The sequence below is a fragment of the Agelaius tricolor genome, unplaced genomic scaffold (genome assembly GCF_023055355.1).
Source record: "Agelaius tricolor isolate 1412-34295 unplaced genomic scaffold, bAgeTri1.0.p SCAF_54, whole genome shotgun sequence".
NCBI lineage: Eukaryota > Metazoa > Chordata > Aves > Passeriformes > Icteridae > Agelaius > Agelaius tricolor.
The window spans coordinates 432456-445019 of record NW_027269314.1 but is presented as its reverse complement, the minus strand read 5'-3'; the positions used below and the strand labels follow the sequence as shown (position 1 = coordinate 445019).

The window sequence follows — 12564 nt, the reverse complement described above, 5'->3', positions numbered from 1 at the left end:
CGCCGGCCCCGTGGGACGAAGGGTTTCCTGCGAGGAAGGTGGGACAGGGAGGGGAAGACAATAAACCCCAGGAAATGCTGGGAATAGCGGAGGGAACGGCCGTGCCGGCAGCGCTGGGCCCGGACGGAAGCCTCGGGGCGCTGGGGGCAGCCAGACAGGAGTGGAGGGAGCGTCCCAAGCCCTGGCACATGGGCTGGGCTGCCGTGGGTACTTCCAATCTTTTGAAAGTGATTTGCCCCAAATCCCAACCCCGGGGTTGTCCACATCCCGTTATACCATGGGGAGCCAGGGGAGATGGGTGGGAGATGCCCATCCTGACGGTGCCACAGGGCTCCAGTGAGCCCTTGCCCTGCCCTGGCAGGTCCCAAGTGAAGGTGGGCTCAGTGGGAGCCCCTTGCCAGGCTGTGGCTGTGGGCATAGGGGCACCAAACCCCCGTGCTGGGTGATTTATGGCTGGGAAGCACCGGCACTGACAGGCCGGGACAAACCCGCCAGGAAACACCGACTTCAATGGGTGGAACAATGGAGGGATGGTGAGTGCCACCTCACTGGGACACACGGGGCACCCGGGACCCCACGGTGGCACTGGTATGCACACTGTGGCACTGGCACCCACACCATGGCACCAGGACCCGCATCGTGGCATTGGGATCCACACCAGGGGGTGGCACTGGCACCATGGCACCCTTGCTGTGGCACCAACACCGTGGCACCAGCATCCACGTCAGGGCAGCAGCACCCAAACCACAGACCCTTGGGAGCAGGCTGGCACCCCCCGAGGGCACCCACACCTGCCCTCTGTGCCCACCTGTACCCCATGTGTGCTTCCCCTGTGCACTGCATGTCCCATCCCATACCCCATCCTGTATCCCATGTCCATATCCCATCCTGTACCTCATATCCATATCCCATCCCATGTCCCATCCCTTATCCATCCCATATCCCATCCCATGTCCCATATCCCATATTTTATCCATATCCCATCCCATGTCCCAATCTATATCCCATATCCCATCCCATATCCCACATCCCAATCCCATATCCCATGCCCCCTATCCCATTCTATGCCACATCCCATATCCCATATCCCACATCCCATGTGCCACATCCCACGTCCCATCCATGTCCAATCCCATCCCATATCCCACATCCCATATCCCACATCCCACACATGTCCAATCCCATCCCACATCCCATATCCCATGTCCCATATCCCATCCCATGTCCCATCCCATATCCCATGTCCCACAACCCACGCATGTCCAATCCCATCCCACATCCTACATCCCATGCCCCACATCCCATATCCCACCCTAGCCCGTGGCAGACCCCCCGGTACCGGCGCCCCCTCCCCACGTTCCCCCGCCGCCGATCCACTCCGTGCGGGCCGTACCGGGGGCCGCTCCCACGGGCATCCCCCGCCCGTGCGGGCAGCCCGGGGGGCGCGGGGGGGCTGCGGCCGCCACACAAAGGCTCGGAGGAAACTCCGGCGGCCAAAATAACCCGGGAGACGTGGAGAGGTGCTTTGAAAATAAGCCGGGGCCAAAATAACACGAGAAACGCGGAGAGGTGCCTTGAGCCGGCTCCCACGACCCCACGGCCCCTCGCACCCGTGCCAACCGGGGCTGCCGGTGCCCGGTGGCCCTTTCGCCGGTGACACTCGCTCTGCCAGCACCGAGCAGCCGGGACTGCTGCCGTCTCCAGGCTCCCGGGGATGCCGGTGGCACCGGCTCGGTGCCACAAGTGCTCCATCACCATCGCGGCTGCTCCGAGCAATCCCGGGGGTGCCCCCGGCGGCTGCGGGGGGTGTTGGGGTCCCGGGGGCGGCGCTTTCCCAGGCCCTGCCGTGACCCCTCTGTCCGCAGGAAGGTGCCCCCCCTTCCCAGGCCGGCGGGCATCCCGGTGCCAGTGCCGGTGCCCACATCCTCAGGAAACGGCACCTCAGGAAATGGGGGTGGGCTGGGGTTGGGGGGGGCTCAGCGTGGGCCCGTCAGAACCCCCCGGCGTCATTTGGAGCCGCTCAGGCGGTGACAGGAATTAAATTGCGTTTGGATTTTTCTCATCAGCCTCATCCCGGCGCTTCGTTCCAGGGAACGTCCCCGCGCTGGGGAAGCGGCTCATTCCCGTCGTGACAGCTCATTCCCGTCGTGACAGCTCATTCCTGTCGTGACAGCCGCGTGCCCGTGCCGCTGGGCACGGAGGGGATGGCATGGGATGGGCACCACAGGGGATGGGTGGTGGCTGTGTGCTGCCCTGCGGTGGGAGTTCAGGATATGGGACAACACCGTGTCACACGTGTCCCCACGGTGCCCACCCAGCCCATGGCAGTGCCCACCACGTTCCAGGGGGCCGGGCATGGTCCCTCACCCGGCCATGGGCTGTGAGGGTGCCGGGGCTCCTCTGTCCCTGTCGCGGCTGCGCGGAGCCGGTGCTGCCGGAGCACGGCGGGGACGGTGCAGCCGGGGGGGGCTCAGCAGCCCGGGGTCCCCAGGGCAGGGGGTGAGCGGGACCCCCAGAGTGAGAGCCCATGGGGCTCGTGGGTTTTCCGGGGTTTTAGAGGGGGCCCGGTGAGGGGCAGGGGTGGGCAGTGCTTGGGGACATGGCACAGGAGGGAGGGGCGACGCTGTGCCCCCAGTGCCCCCCACAAGGCACAGGAGGGCTGTGGGTGGGGGGCGGGGGGATTGAGGGGTCTCTCTGTGGGGTCCCTCCCACAGACCCCTCCCTGCACTGCTCCTGCAGCCCCCTGGCACATCCCTGCGACTCCATGGGAGGGTCCCTTCACCTCTCACCCCGCACCCGAGCCCTGGCACCCTCCAGGCTGGGGGTGCCACCATCCCCAGAGGGGCTCCTGGGGGTCCCACAGAACCAAGGAGCTCTGAAGGGTCCCGTCCCCCTGCTCGCGTGGATCCATCCATGCCATGCCCAAATCCTCTCGGGCAGAGCTGGGGACCCCCGACAGCCCCCCAGGTTAAGGACAGGGGGCTGGGGGCTCAGGTTTCCCTCTCTGCCGGGCTGGAGCCGGGGGCCATTAGCCCCCTCGGAGCATGACGGGCCAGGGGGGACATCAAAGTGCCTTCAGCTCCACGGCGCCTCGGGGCTACGGGAACATCCCCCCAGAACCTGCCCCTGCCCCGCTGGATCCCCCAGCCCCCATGTCCCCCCCTCCCCGGGGCAGCCCCCGTGGGCGCTGGGGCCAGGCCGTGGGCGGGGGGCTCATTTACCAACGTCAGCCCCGCAGTTGGTTTGAATTAGGCTCCTCCGGGGCCGCCGCTGATAAGGGAGGGGGTGTAGGGCTGGTGGGGGGCTCCGGGGGGCTTCCTGCTCTGCCGTCTGTAACTGGCTGCCAGAGCCGCTGCTGACAGACGCAGGGACAGCCCCCGCCATCCGTCCGTCCATCCATCCATCCACCTCCACGCCCACTCCCCCACAGGCAGCCCCCGTTTGGACCCTCGTCCTGCACCCCCAGCCCTGTTTGGGATCCCCATCGTGCTCCTCCACACTGTACCCCCAGCCCTCTGGTACCATTTGGGATCTCTGTCCCACACCTCCAGCCCTGCATCCCGATTTAGGATCCCCCACCCATCCTTCTGCTCCCATTAGGGACCCCCATCCTGCACCCCCACCCTTCCAACCTCGGCTGGGACCCCAGACTTGCACCCCAATCCCTGTGGCCCCGTTTAGAACAACCATCCTGCTCCCCCACACCTCCAGCCTTTTTTGGGACACCCATCCCACACCCCAAACCCTCTGCTCGGGACTCCCACCTTGCACCCCAAACCCTCCAGCCCTACTGAACCCCCCATCCTGCTCCCCCAGTCCTATTTGGGACCCCCATTCCACAACCCCGCCCGTCCCTCTCCGGTTGGGACCCCAATCCTGCACCCACCGCCTCATTTGGAACCCCCATTGCACCCAGCCCCAGCTGGGATCCCCACGCCCGCATGGCCTCGCAGCCCCCGCGTTTCCCCTCGTCCTTGTGGGGGCTTTGGGCAGGCGAGCCCGGCCGGCCCCGCCCGGTGAGCGATGGCCGACAGCTGGGCCGGGCCGGGCCGTAACCGGATCCCCCCGGCGGCGGCGGCGGCGGCGGCGGCGGCGCGGGGGTTCCGGCGCGGGGACCGAGGATGAAGGACGAGCCACGGCGCCCCCGGTGCCACATCCATCCCGCTGGGTCCGGGACCGTGCCCAGCACAGGATGGGACACCCGGTTCGGGGACGAGGATGGAGGGGACATCCCCGACAGCCGCCCGACACAGCCCGGCACCGGCACCGCCGTACCGGGAGCGCGGAGCGGGGTCAGCGCCGCGGCGTTTTGGGCCCTCCGCAGCCGCGTTCCCGGGATCACCAGGATTACCGGGATCACCGGGATCCGGCACCTGTTCCGCCCGCGGCCGTGGGTCCCGGCCCCACCCCAGGGACACCCCCGCTCCCGGGACCCCCCCGCCTGCAGCTGTGCCCGTGGTGCGGCGGGAGGATCCAGATGGCGGAATATTGGCCCGGGCTAATTAGGGCGGCGCGGGGCTCCCCGTTCCCTCGGCAATCAAAGGGCCCATGGCTTCATTAAGGCTCATTATGGGGGCGGGGGGCCGGACACGCGGCAGGCAGCCGTGACGGGACCGGGATGGGACGGGATTGGTGTCGGGATCGCTGCGCAGGGCTGAGGGGCTGCGAGACCCCCCCCCGGCACGGCGGGGGAATGGGGACGGGGGGGCTGCACAGCCACAGTGCCCACAGTGCACCCCCAGCACCCCACGACTCAGCCCCCCATGGGTGCAGCCCATCCAGGGGTCACTGAGTCCCCAGTGCAGCCCCTGGAGCTGCTGGAGCAGAGGGGACCCTCCTGAGACCCCCCCCAGTCGCCCCCAGACAAAGCAGGGACTCAAGGGGGCTTTTCCACAGTTTTATTCCAAAAATAAATTCAAAGAGGGGTATAAGTTATGGGGTGGGGGGCAGGAGCAGGGCTGCATTGGGGGGCAGTGCCCACCCCCTGCCCCTACCTCCTCTTGTCCTTGATGCTGTAGTGCAGCAGGAGGGGCGCAGGCTGTGGGGCAAGGGGGGGGTCAGGGCTGGGGGATCCCAGCCAAGGACCCCCCCCTTGGGGCAGAGACCCCAGATCCCAGCCCAGGGAATCCCCCCAGACAGGGACCCCCCTATTCCAGCCCATGACCCCAAACCCCAGCCCAGGACTCCCTCCTAGGGCAGGGATCCCAAACCTCAGTCCAGGGACGCCCCAATCCCAGTCCATGACCCCAAACCCCAGCCCAAGATCCCCTTGAGGCAGAGACCCCAACTCCCAGCCCATAAGTCCCCTAGTACAGAGACCCCAATCTCAGCTCAAGGACTCCCCTGGGGCTGCACCCCAAACTGGGCCAACTCCTTTGGGGACCCCCCCCATTGCCTGACCCATGCAGGGGCCAGGGGCCCCCCCAGATCACCACTGCAGCCATTGACATTAAAGATCCTCAATCCCCCAACCCCACACTGCCCCAAGGCACCCCCAGAGGGTCACCCCCCCACGGGGTGAACCCCAAAATCAGAGGCTGCCATCCCTCATGATGGATGCACACCTTGCCAAACCACCGTGAGAGCCAGAGCTGCTTCATTGTCATGTGGTCGGGGAGGGGCTCATTGTCAAACAGGATCTGCACCTGCACAGAGGGGCTGCATCAGGGGGGCCAGGACACCTCTGAGGGCTGGCACCCCCCCTGGGACCCCCACTCACGTGCTGCAGGGACAGCCCCAGCCGATGGCACAGGACCCTCCGCAGGTGTCGGATCTGTGCCCTCACTGAGCACCTCACGTATTTCTGCTGTGAGGGGCAGAGAGGGTTGGGGGACTGTGGGGGTCTCCAGGGACCCCACACACCCCCGGCAGGACCAGGGTGACAGCTGGGGGTCAGGGCTGGGGTCTGCAGGGATCCCCACTCACCTGCAGCATGGCCTTGCTCTTGTCCTTGCTGGAGCTGTGGCGGGAAGAGAAAGGAACACGTGTCCAGGGTCTCACGTGTCAGGGGCCGTGCCCAGTGTCCCCTGTGTCCCCTCCCCACCCCACTGAGGGGCTGCAGTCCCCCTGGACTCACCTCAGTTTCTCCAGGCAGAGCGAGACGTGCTCGTCGTAGCGGAAATAGTGAGCGCGCGAGTGGTCAAAGGTGCTGTAGGGGAGCCCCATGGGGTCACCCCCCACCGTGTCTGGGGACACAGGTGGCACCGTCAGCCCCTGTGCCCCTGACACCCCCAGCACCGTGGCTGGCTGCCCCCTGTACCCCCCCGTGCCCCCCTGTCCCACCGTCACCGCTGGGCTGCGTCACCCGGTCAAGGCCTCGGGACTGGTAGAACTCCCGGATCCGCTTCTCCTCACCTGCAGGGGACAGGTGGCTCAGGGACACGCCTGGGCCCAGCTGGCCCTGAGGACAGTCCCTGGCTGTCCTCCCTCCCTCCCACCATGTCCTCATCCCTTTATCTCTCCCTGTTCATATCCCCATTCCTGTCCCTATCCCCATGTCCCCCGTATTGTGCTGCAGGCCATGCCCCCTGAGCCCCCCCCGTGTCCCCCGTACTGTGCTGCAGGCCATGTCCCCTGAGCCTCCCCCCATGTCCCCTGTGTCCCCTTACTGTGCTGCAGGCCGGGCACCAGCTTGTAGACAATGTCCTGCATGACCCTGTCCAGTTTGAGGTTGAGCAGCGGCTGCGTCTCGTGGATCTTGGTGTTGCACATGGGGCAGTACTTGCTGGTCTGCAGGTACTTCACGATGCAGCTCTTGCAGACTGGGGACAAGGACAGGTGTGGGAGGACAAGGACAGGTGTGGGAGGGGTGGCACTGCACCCCCAGAGCCCCCCCAAGCCCCCCAGGCAGGTGGGGGCACTCACAGGTGTGCAGGCACTCGGTGATGGTGGTGGCGTCAATGAAGTACCCGGCGCACAGGAAACACACGATGTGCTCATTCAGCTCCTTCATCTTCACCTTCACTTCCTCCTGAGGGGGGGGACACAGCACTGTCACCTGGTCACCTGGAGCATGCCAAGACCACCCTCACCTGTCACCTGGAGACCCCCGAGACCCCTCTCATCCTTCACCTGGAACCGCGTACCCCAAGGAGTTTCTCCTGCTATTCCCTTAAGAGGCTAAAAAAATGGGATTTTGGGTAGTTGCACCTCTTGTTTTGCTTTAATATGCCAGAAAACAGATTCTGAGGGGCTGGACACCCTGGTCTTGCCAAAATATGTCAGAAAACGGGATTTTGCAGGGATTGCCCCATCTTCCATTATTACACCTGAAAATGGGATTTTGAGAGGCTGACCTCACTATCTTAATTTAATATGCCAGAAAATGAGATTCTGGGGGGGCATGCCTGCTGTTTGCTCTTATTATGGCAGAAAACAGGATTTGGGGGGGCTGTGCCTCCTGTCTTCCATTATTATGGCAAAACACAGGATTTTGGGGTGCTGCACCCCTTGTATTGCCTTAACACGCCAGAACATAGCACTGGCCAGTCTGTATTCCATTATTACGCTAGAAAACGGGATTTGAAGTGGGCTGGATACCCTGTTTTGCCTTATTATATCAGAAAATGGGATTTTGGGGGTCCGGGGACACCCCCAGCCCAGTGCCTGCCCCGATCCCTGGCCACGCCCCCTTTCCCAGGCCCCGCCTTCCCGCACCGCCCCTCGGTCTCACAGCGCCCCCCAGCGGCAACGCCGCGGCACCTCACGTCCCCTCCCGAGCTGGCCCCCGGTGTCGCCGCCACCGCCTCCTCCCGGGGCCTCCCGCCCTCCCGGTACGGCCGCTCGCCTCGTTCCGCAGCGGGTCCATCTTGTAGACGGCCTGGAGCTGGTTCCGCAGCCGCATGGCGATGGCCATCGGGCCCCCCTGAGGAGGCGACGCCATCTTAGAGCCGCCTCCGCCTGTGGCCTCGCGCACTTCCGTGTTCGGGGCGGGGCCGCAGCGAGCGGCGGGACTACAACTCCTAGCGTGCCCCGCGAGTCTGGAGTCGCGGCGGGCGGCGCAAGCTCGGCCCTGTGCTGATCCTTCCCCGAGACCCACGGGGAGAGGCCCGGGATCCCGAGACTCCCCGACCTCGCCCGTGAGGGGGACCCGCCGCGAGCCGCCGCCACCGGACCCGCCGTGTTTAGGGGAGGGCGTTCCCAACGCTGGCCAATAGCGAGAGGGCGCGCTCTTGACGGACAGCAGCGGCCGCCAATCAGAGAGGGCTCTGCGTGCGCGTGGTGCTGCGGAACGCCGCCAGAAGGCAGCAGAGCAACGCGGGGGAACGGGAGGGACTGGGGGGGGCAGCGGGAGTGTGGGGGGCCCGGGGGGGAACCGGGGGCTGAGGGGATTTGAGGGAGTCTGAGGGGGACTGAGGAGGTCTGAGGGGATCTGAGGGGGCCTGAGGGGATCTGAGGGGGCCTGAGGGGATCTAAGGGGGCCTGAGGGGATCTGGGGGGTCTCAGGGGGTCTCAGGGGGTCTCAGGGAGTCTGAGGGGGCTTGAGGGGGTCTTAGGGGATCTGAGGGGTCTGGAGGCTACGAAGGGGACAAGGAGTCCGGGTGGGACGCGGGGTACACGCAGGGGACTCGGGGGAGTGGGTTAGGGGGGTCCTTGGGGTACAGGAGATCTGGGGGGGCTCAGGGGGTCTGGGAAGATTCGGGAGGGGACACCGGGGTGTCCCGACAGGGGCACAGCGTGAACGGCGGCGGCGAGGGCAGGGCTGGGCTCAGGGATGCAGCGGCACCGGCAGGGTCGGGGTGTTTGCCCTGGCAGTTCGGTGTACCGGGACCCTTCGGGGTGCCGGGGTTCAGGCAGGGATGGGGTGCGGGGGTGTCGCTGGGGTACCAGCATGGTACAGTTTGGGGTGTCGCGCTGCTGTTGGTGCTGACATTTGGGGTGTCTGGTGCTGGGGTGCTGGCAGGGTCGAAGTGCTGGCAGTTCGGGGTGTCGGGTGCTGGGTGCTGCAGTTTGGGGTCTGACGGTTTGGGGTGCTGGTAGTTTGGGGTGCCGGGGTGCTGACAATTTGGGGTGCCAGCGGAGCAGCCCGCGGCCCCACCCGGCGCAGCCGGAGCCACGCTAATGAAGGTTTGGCTCAGGGGAAGCAGCGGCCGCGCTAATGCGGAGCCGAGCCGAGTTCCCCGCGGCCCCTCAGAGCCCCCCACGGCTCCTCACGGACTGTGCCACCCCCCGGACCCCAGACCGGACGGCGGGGAAGGCTGGTCCGTGTCAGGGAGTGGGAGCGGGCAGAGGAGCACGGCGGGACCCCCGAGCAGGGGCTGGCACCCCCCACCGCAGCATGGAGCTCCTGGCACACAGCCGCGCTGCCAGCCCTGCTCCGGCACCGGCTCCGCACGGGCTGCCACGGCCAGGGACCGTGCGGATTTGGGGCTCCTGGATGCGTCCCAGTCATTGTCATGGTCCTGGTCATGATTCTGGCCCCGGTCCCGGTCCTGATCCCGGTCCCGGTCCGAGGTACGGGTCACAGCACTTACTCCACCCCTCAGTTCCCTCAGTGTGCCCAGTCCAGCCGCGCTGTCCCCGCTGCCCCACCGGAGAGTCTCAGCACCGTGCCCCGGTGACCCCGGTGCCAGCCCCTCGTCCCAGGCGGCGCACGGTGTGTGGCCGAGCCCCGGGACCAACACGAGCCTCTCCCGATGCCGGGGCGCCGGCGGGCAGAGGCTCCGGACTGGCCCCCGCCCCGCTGCCCGCCCACCCCTGCCCGCGCCTCCGGGGAGGCGAGAGCGCGGCGGGGCCGGTGACCCGCGGCTGGGGAGGGTCCGGTCCCATCTGTACCTGCCAGGAGCCATCCGGGGAGGGGCGGGGGTCACAGCGGGGCCAGCGCGGCCCCACGGCGGGGCAGCATCGCTTTCTGAGAACCGGCACCGCACCCGGCACCGGCACCGCGAGTCCCGGCCGGGCGAGGAGCGGGCTCTGCAGGTGGCTCTGGCGTGGGCCCCGCGGGACCGAGGGCGGAGAGCCCGTCCCGGGGCTGGGGTCCCGGCAGCCGGTCCTCTCGGAGCCGCCCCCGCCAGGCGAGGCCGCGGATCCATCTCGCCGTTAATAATTGATGGCGGGAGCCGCCGGGGCTGCGCGGGGCTGCGGGGCCGAGGCTTTTAGCTCAGCCCTGCTCAGATATTCAGCTCCATTTCCGCGGCACGGCCGGGGCGGCTCCTTCTGGGAAGCGCTGCCGGGAGCTTTCCCGGCCGGAGCCCTCGCTGGGGCTGAGCGAGGCTGGGCTGAGGCTGGACACACTCATGGCCGCTGTGGTGCAGCGTTAGCTCCCCCCTCCATCCCATCAGGTGAATAGGGACACCCCCAAGGGAGGCAGGGGACCCCTGGGGCAGACAGGGGTCCCTGTTAGATCAGGCAGGGTGAATAAGGGTCCCCTATTAATCCCTCTGGGGTGGGCAGGGGTCCCTGTTAGATCAGGCAGGGTGAATAGTGGTCCCCTATTAATCCCTCTGGGGTGGGCAGGGGTCCCTATAGGGCAGCGGGGGCTGGGTGTTCATGGACTGAGTTCCTGCCTAATGCACCGAGTACATCTGCAAAATCCAATTAACCTTCGATAACGAGGCCCTGAGCGACGTGGCCGTCAGCGGCCACCAGCCACCGGCACGCTGTGGCCCCCGACGGGCACCAGCCCTCCAGGATGGGCAGCACCTGCAGCCCCTAGGCAGGGCAGAGCCCCAAAAAAACCCCCGGCTGGTGTCGGACTCTGGGATGGTGAGGGTGGGGTACCTTGAGGGTACCCCTGAGGGCGTGGGAGAGGGGACCGGTGTGCCCAGCCATGTGTCCGGTGCCTCCTGGGCACTGCTCCCACTGACCAGAGGGGCTGGAGCTGCCTGTCCTGCCGCCCGAGCGGGGAGGGGGGTGCTGTGTGTGCCCCCCGCTCCCACAGCACCCCTTTGCCCCCTGCTCCGTCCCTCACCCCCCACCGAAAGCCCGGGGGCTCTCAGCTCCCGCTCCGCTGGCATCCATCGCCTCTGCAGCCCCCAGCCCAGACTGTGCCCCCCCAGCCCTTCCGACCCTGCTCCCAGACCACGGCGCTGGGGTCCCCAGAGGGTTTGAGGGGGGTGGCCCGTGCTACACCCCCAGTCCGGACCCGCAGTCCCCCCTGTCCCCCGCCGCAGGGGCCGCAGCCTGGCGGTGCCCGGGGGGAGCAGCCCCCCCAGCAGCCGCTGTTGGCGTCACCGTGCAGCCCACGCACCCATGTGGCACCCGGCTCCTCCCCGAGGACACCGCGCAGACGCCGAGGGCCACCACCGTGACGTCCGAGCGGGCGACTCGGCCGTCGGGTCCGCGGGCAGCCCGCGGGGGCCATCGCACGACCCCATCCCAACCCCACAGCGGTCCCATCCCGGCTCCATCCCATCCCCATGCCGGCCCCATCCATCCTCATGCCAGCGCTCCCGCCGTGCCAGCCGGGTCGGGGTGGGCACCGCGCCCACCGGCTGCTGCCGCCTCACCCCGCGCACCCCGTCCGGGTGCCGGCGCCCACGGCGGGCGGGCGGCGGGGGGCACCGGGAGTGTTTCATGCGGTTAAGAAGTGTCTGATTGAGGCAGGAGGCGCCAGCAGCTCCCCCGGGAGCCGCAAGCCAAGGACTGGAGGACCAAATGCAGGCTAAAGTAATCCAATCTGGGCTGGTTCATCTAATTAGCCCAGAATTAACCCAGCAGCCAGAGAGGAGCTGACTGTCCCTCCAGTTTGCCAGCGGGTTTGGGGGGAAGCGGGAGGAAGAAGGGGACGTCCAGCGGTAATGAGATTACGGGGGGGAGCGGGCGGGAGCGGGTGCGCGGCAGCCTCTGGCCGGTGGCAGCGTGGGGCCCCGCCAGGTCCCCGCCGCGCCACCGCCGTGATGGCCGGGGCACCGGGGACAGGCACGGACCCGTCCCAGCGACCCCCGCCCCGGCAGCAGCCTCGGAGCCCGCGGCGTCCCCGTGGGGGACGGGAAGCACCGGCACGGGCGGCACCGGGGACGCGGCACCACGAAGCCGCGCAGCTGCACCGGCAGCCCCGGGGCCACGGCGGGGGACGGGGCGAGGAGCCCCGGCAGCTTCGGGCAGCACCTCCGTGGTGGGGCGGGCAGGGGCCGGACCCCACAGACCCCATGCGTGACCCCCTGCTCCCAGGGGCAGAGGGGCGTGGAGGGCGCGGGGCGGGGAGATGCTGGTGCGGCTCTGGCGGTGGCAGGGCCCGGTGCTGCGCTGGCTGAGGGCTGATTCCCTGCTGGAAATGGGCAAATGCCCTTTCTTCTGCCGCATCCCCTCCAGCTGTCACTGCCACCCACGAGAACCGCCGGGCCCAGTCCCTTGGGGTGGCAGGGGGGACACAGAGGACACAGAGGTCCCTGCTGCGGCCGAGAAATGAGGAGGGGTCTGTACTGGCCCAACTTGGGGGGTTCCGGGTGCAGGGACCCTGCCTGGTCCCCACGGTGGCTCAGGGGGCCCTGGGCCAGGCACAGAGACACGGCCTCCTTCCAGGTGGCCCAAGGGTCACTGGGAAGGCAGAGCCAGCGGCACAAGGTGGTGACACCTCGGCTAGTGGGGCCCCTGGGAGGGAAACACCTTGCAAGGGTGGGAAGG

General features: G+C 67.6%; 1 protein-coding gene across 2 annotated transcripts; it reads right to left on the bottom strand.

Moving 5' to 3' along the window:
• Positions 1-4883: 4883 nt before the first annotated feature.
• Positions 4884-8031, bottom strand: PCGF1 (polycomb group ring finger 1). Of its 2 annotated transcripts, none has more exons than XM_071455829.1 (9): positions 7787-8031; positions 6865-6970; positions 6609-6761; positions 6283-6354; positions 6077-6185; positions 5926-5959; positions 5720-5806; positions 5565-5645; positions 4884-5038 (listed from the first exon to the last, which is right to left on the bottom strand). In XM_071455829.1, exons 1-9 carry the CDS (start codon positions 7880-7882, stop codon positions 4991-4993), a joined length of 786 nt encoding a protein of 261 aa, XP_071311930.1. In that variant the 5' UTR covers positions 7883-8031; the 3' UTR covers positions 4884-4990. The 2 variants fall into 2 exon arrangements, with proteins under 2 accessions (XP_071311930.1, XP_071311931.1); XM_071455830.1 differs by having other exon boundaries at positions 5720-5803.
• Between the last annotated feature and the right edge of the window lie 4533 nt (positions 8032-12564).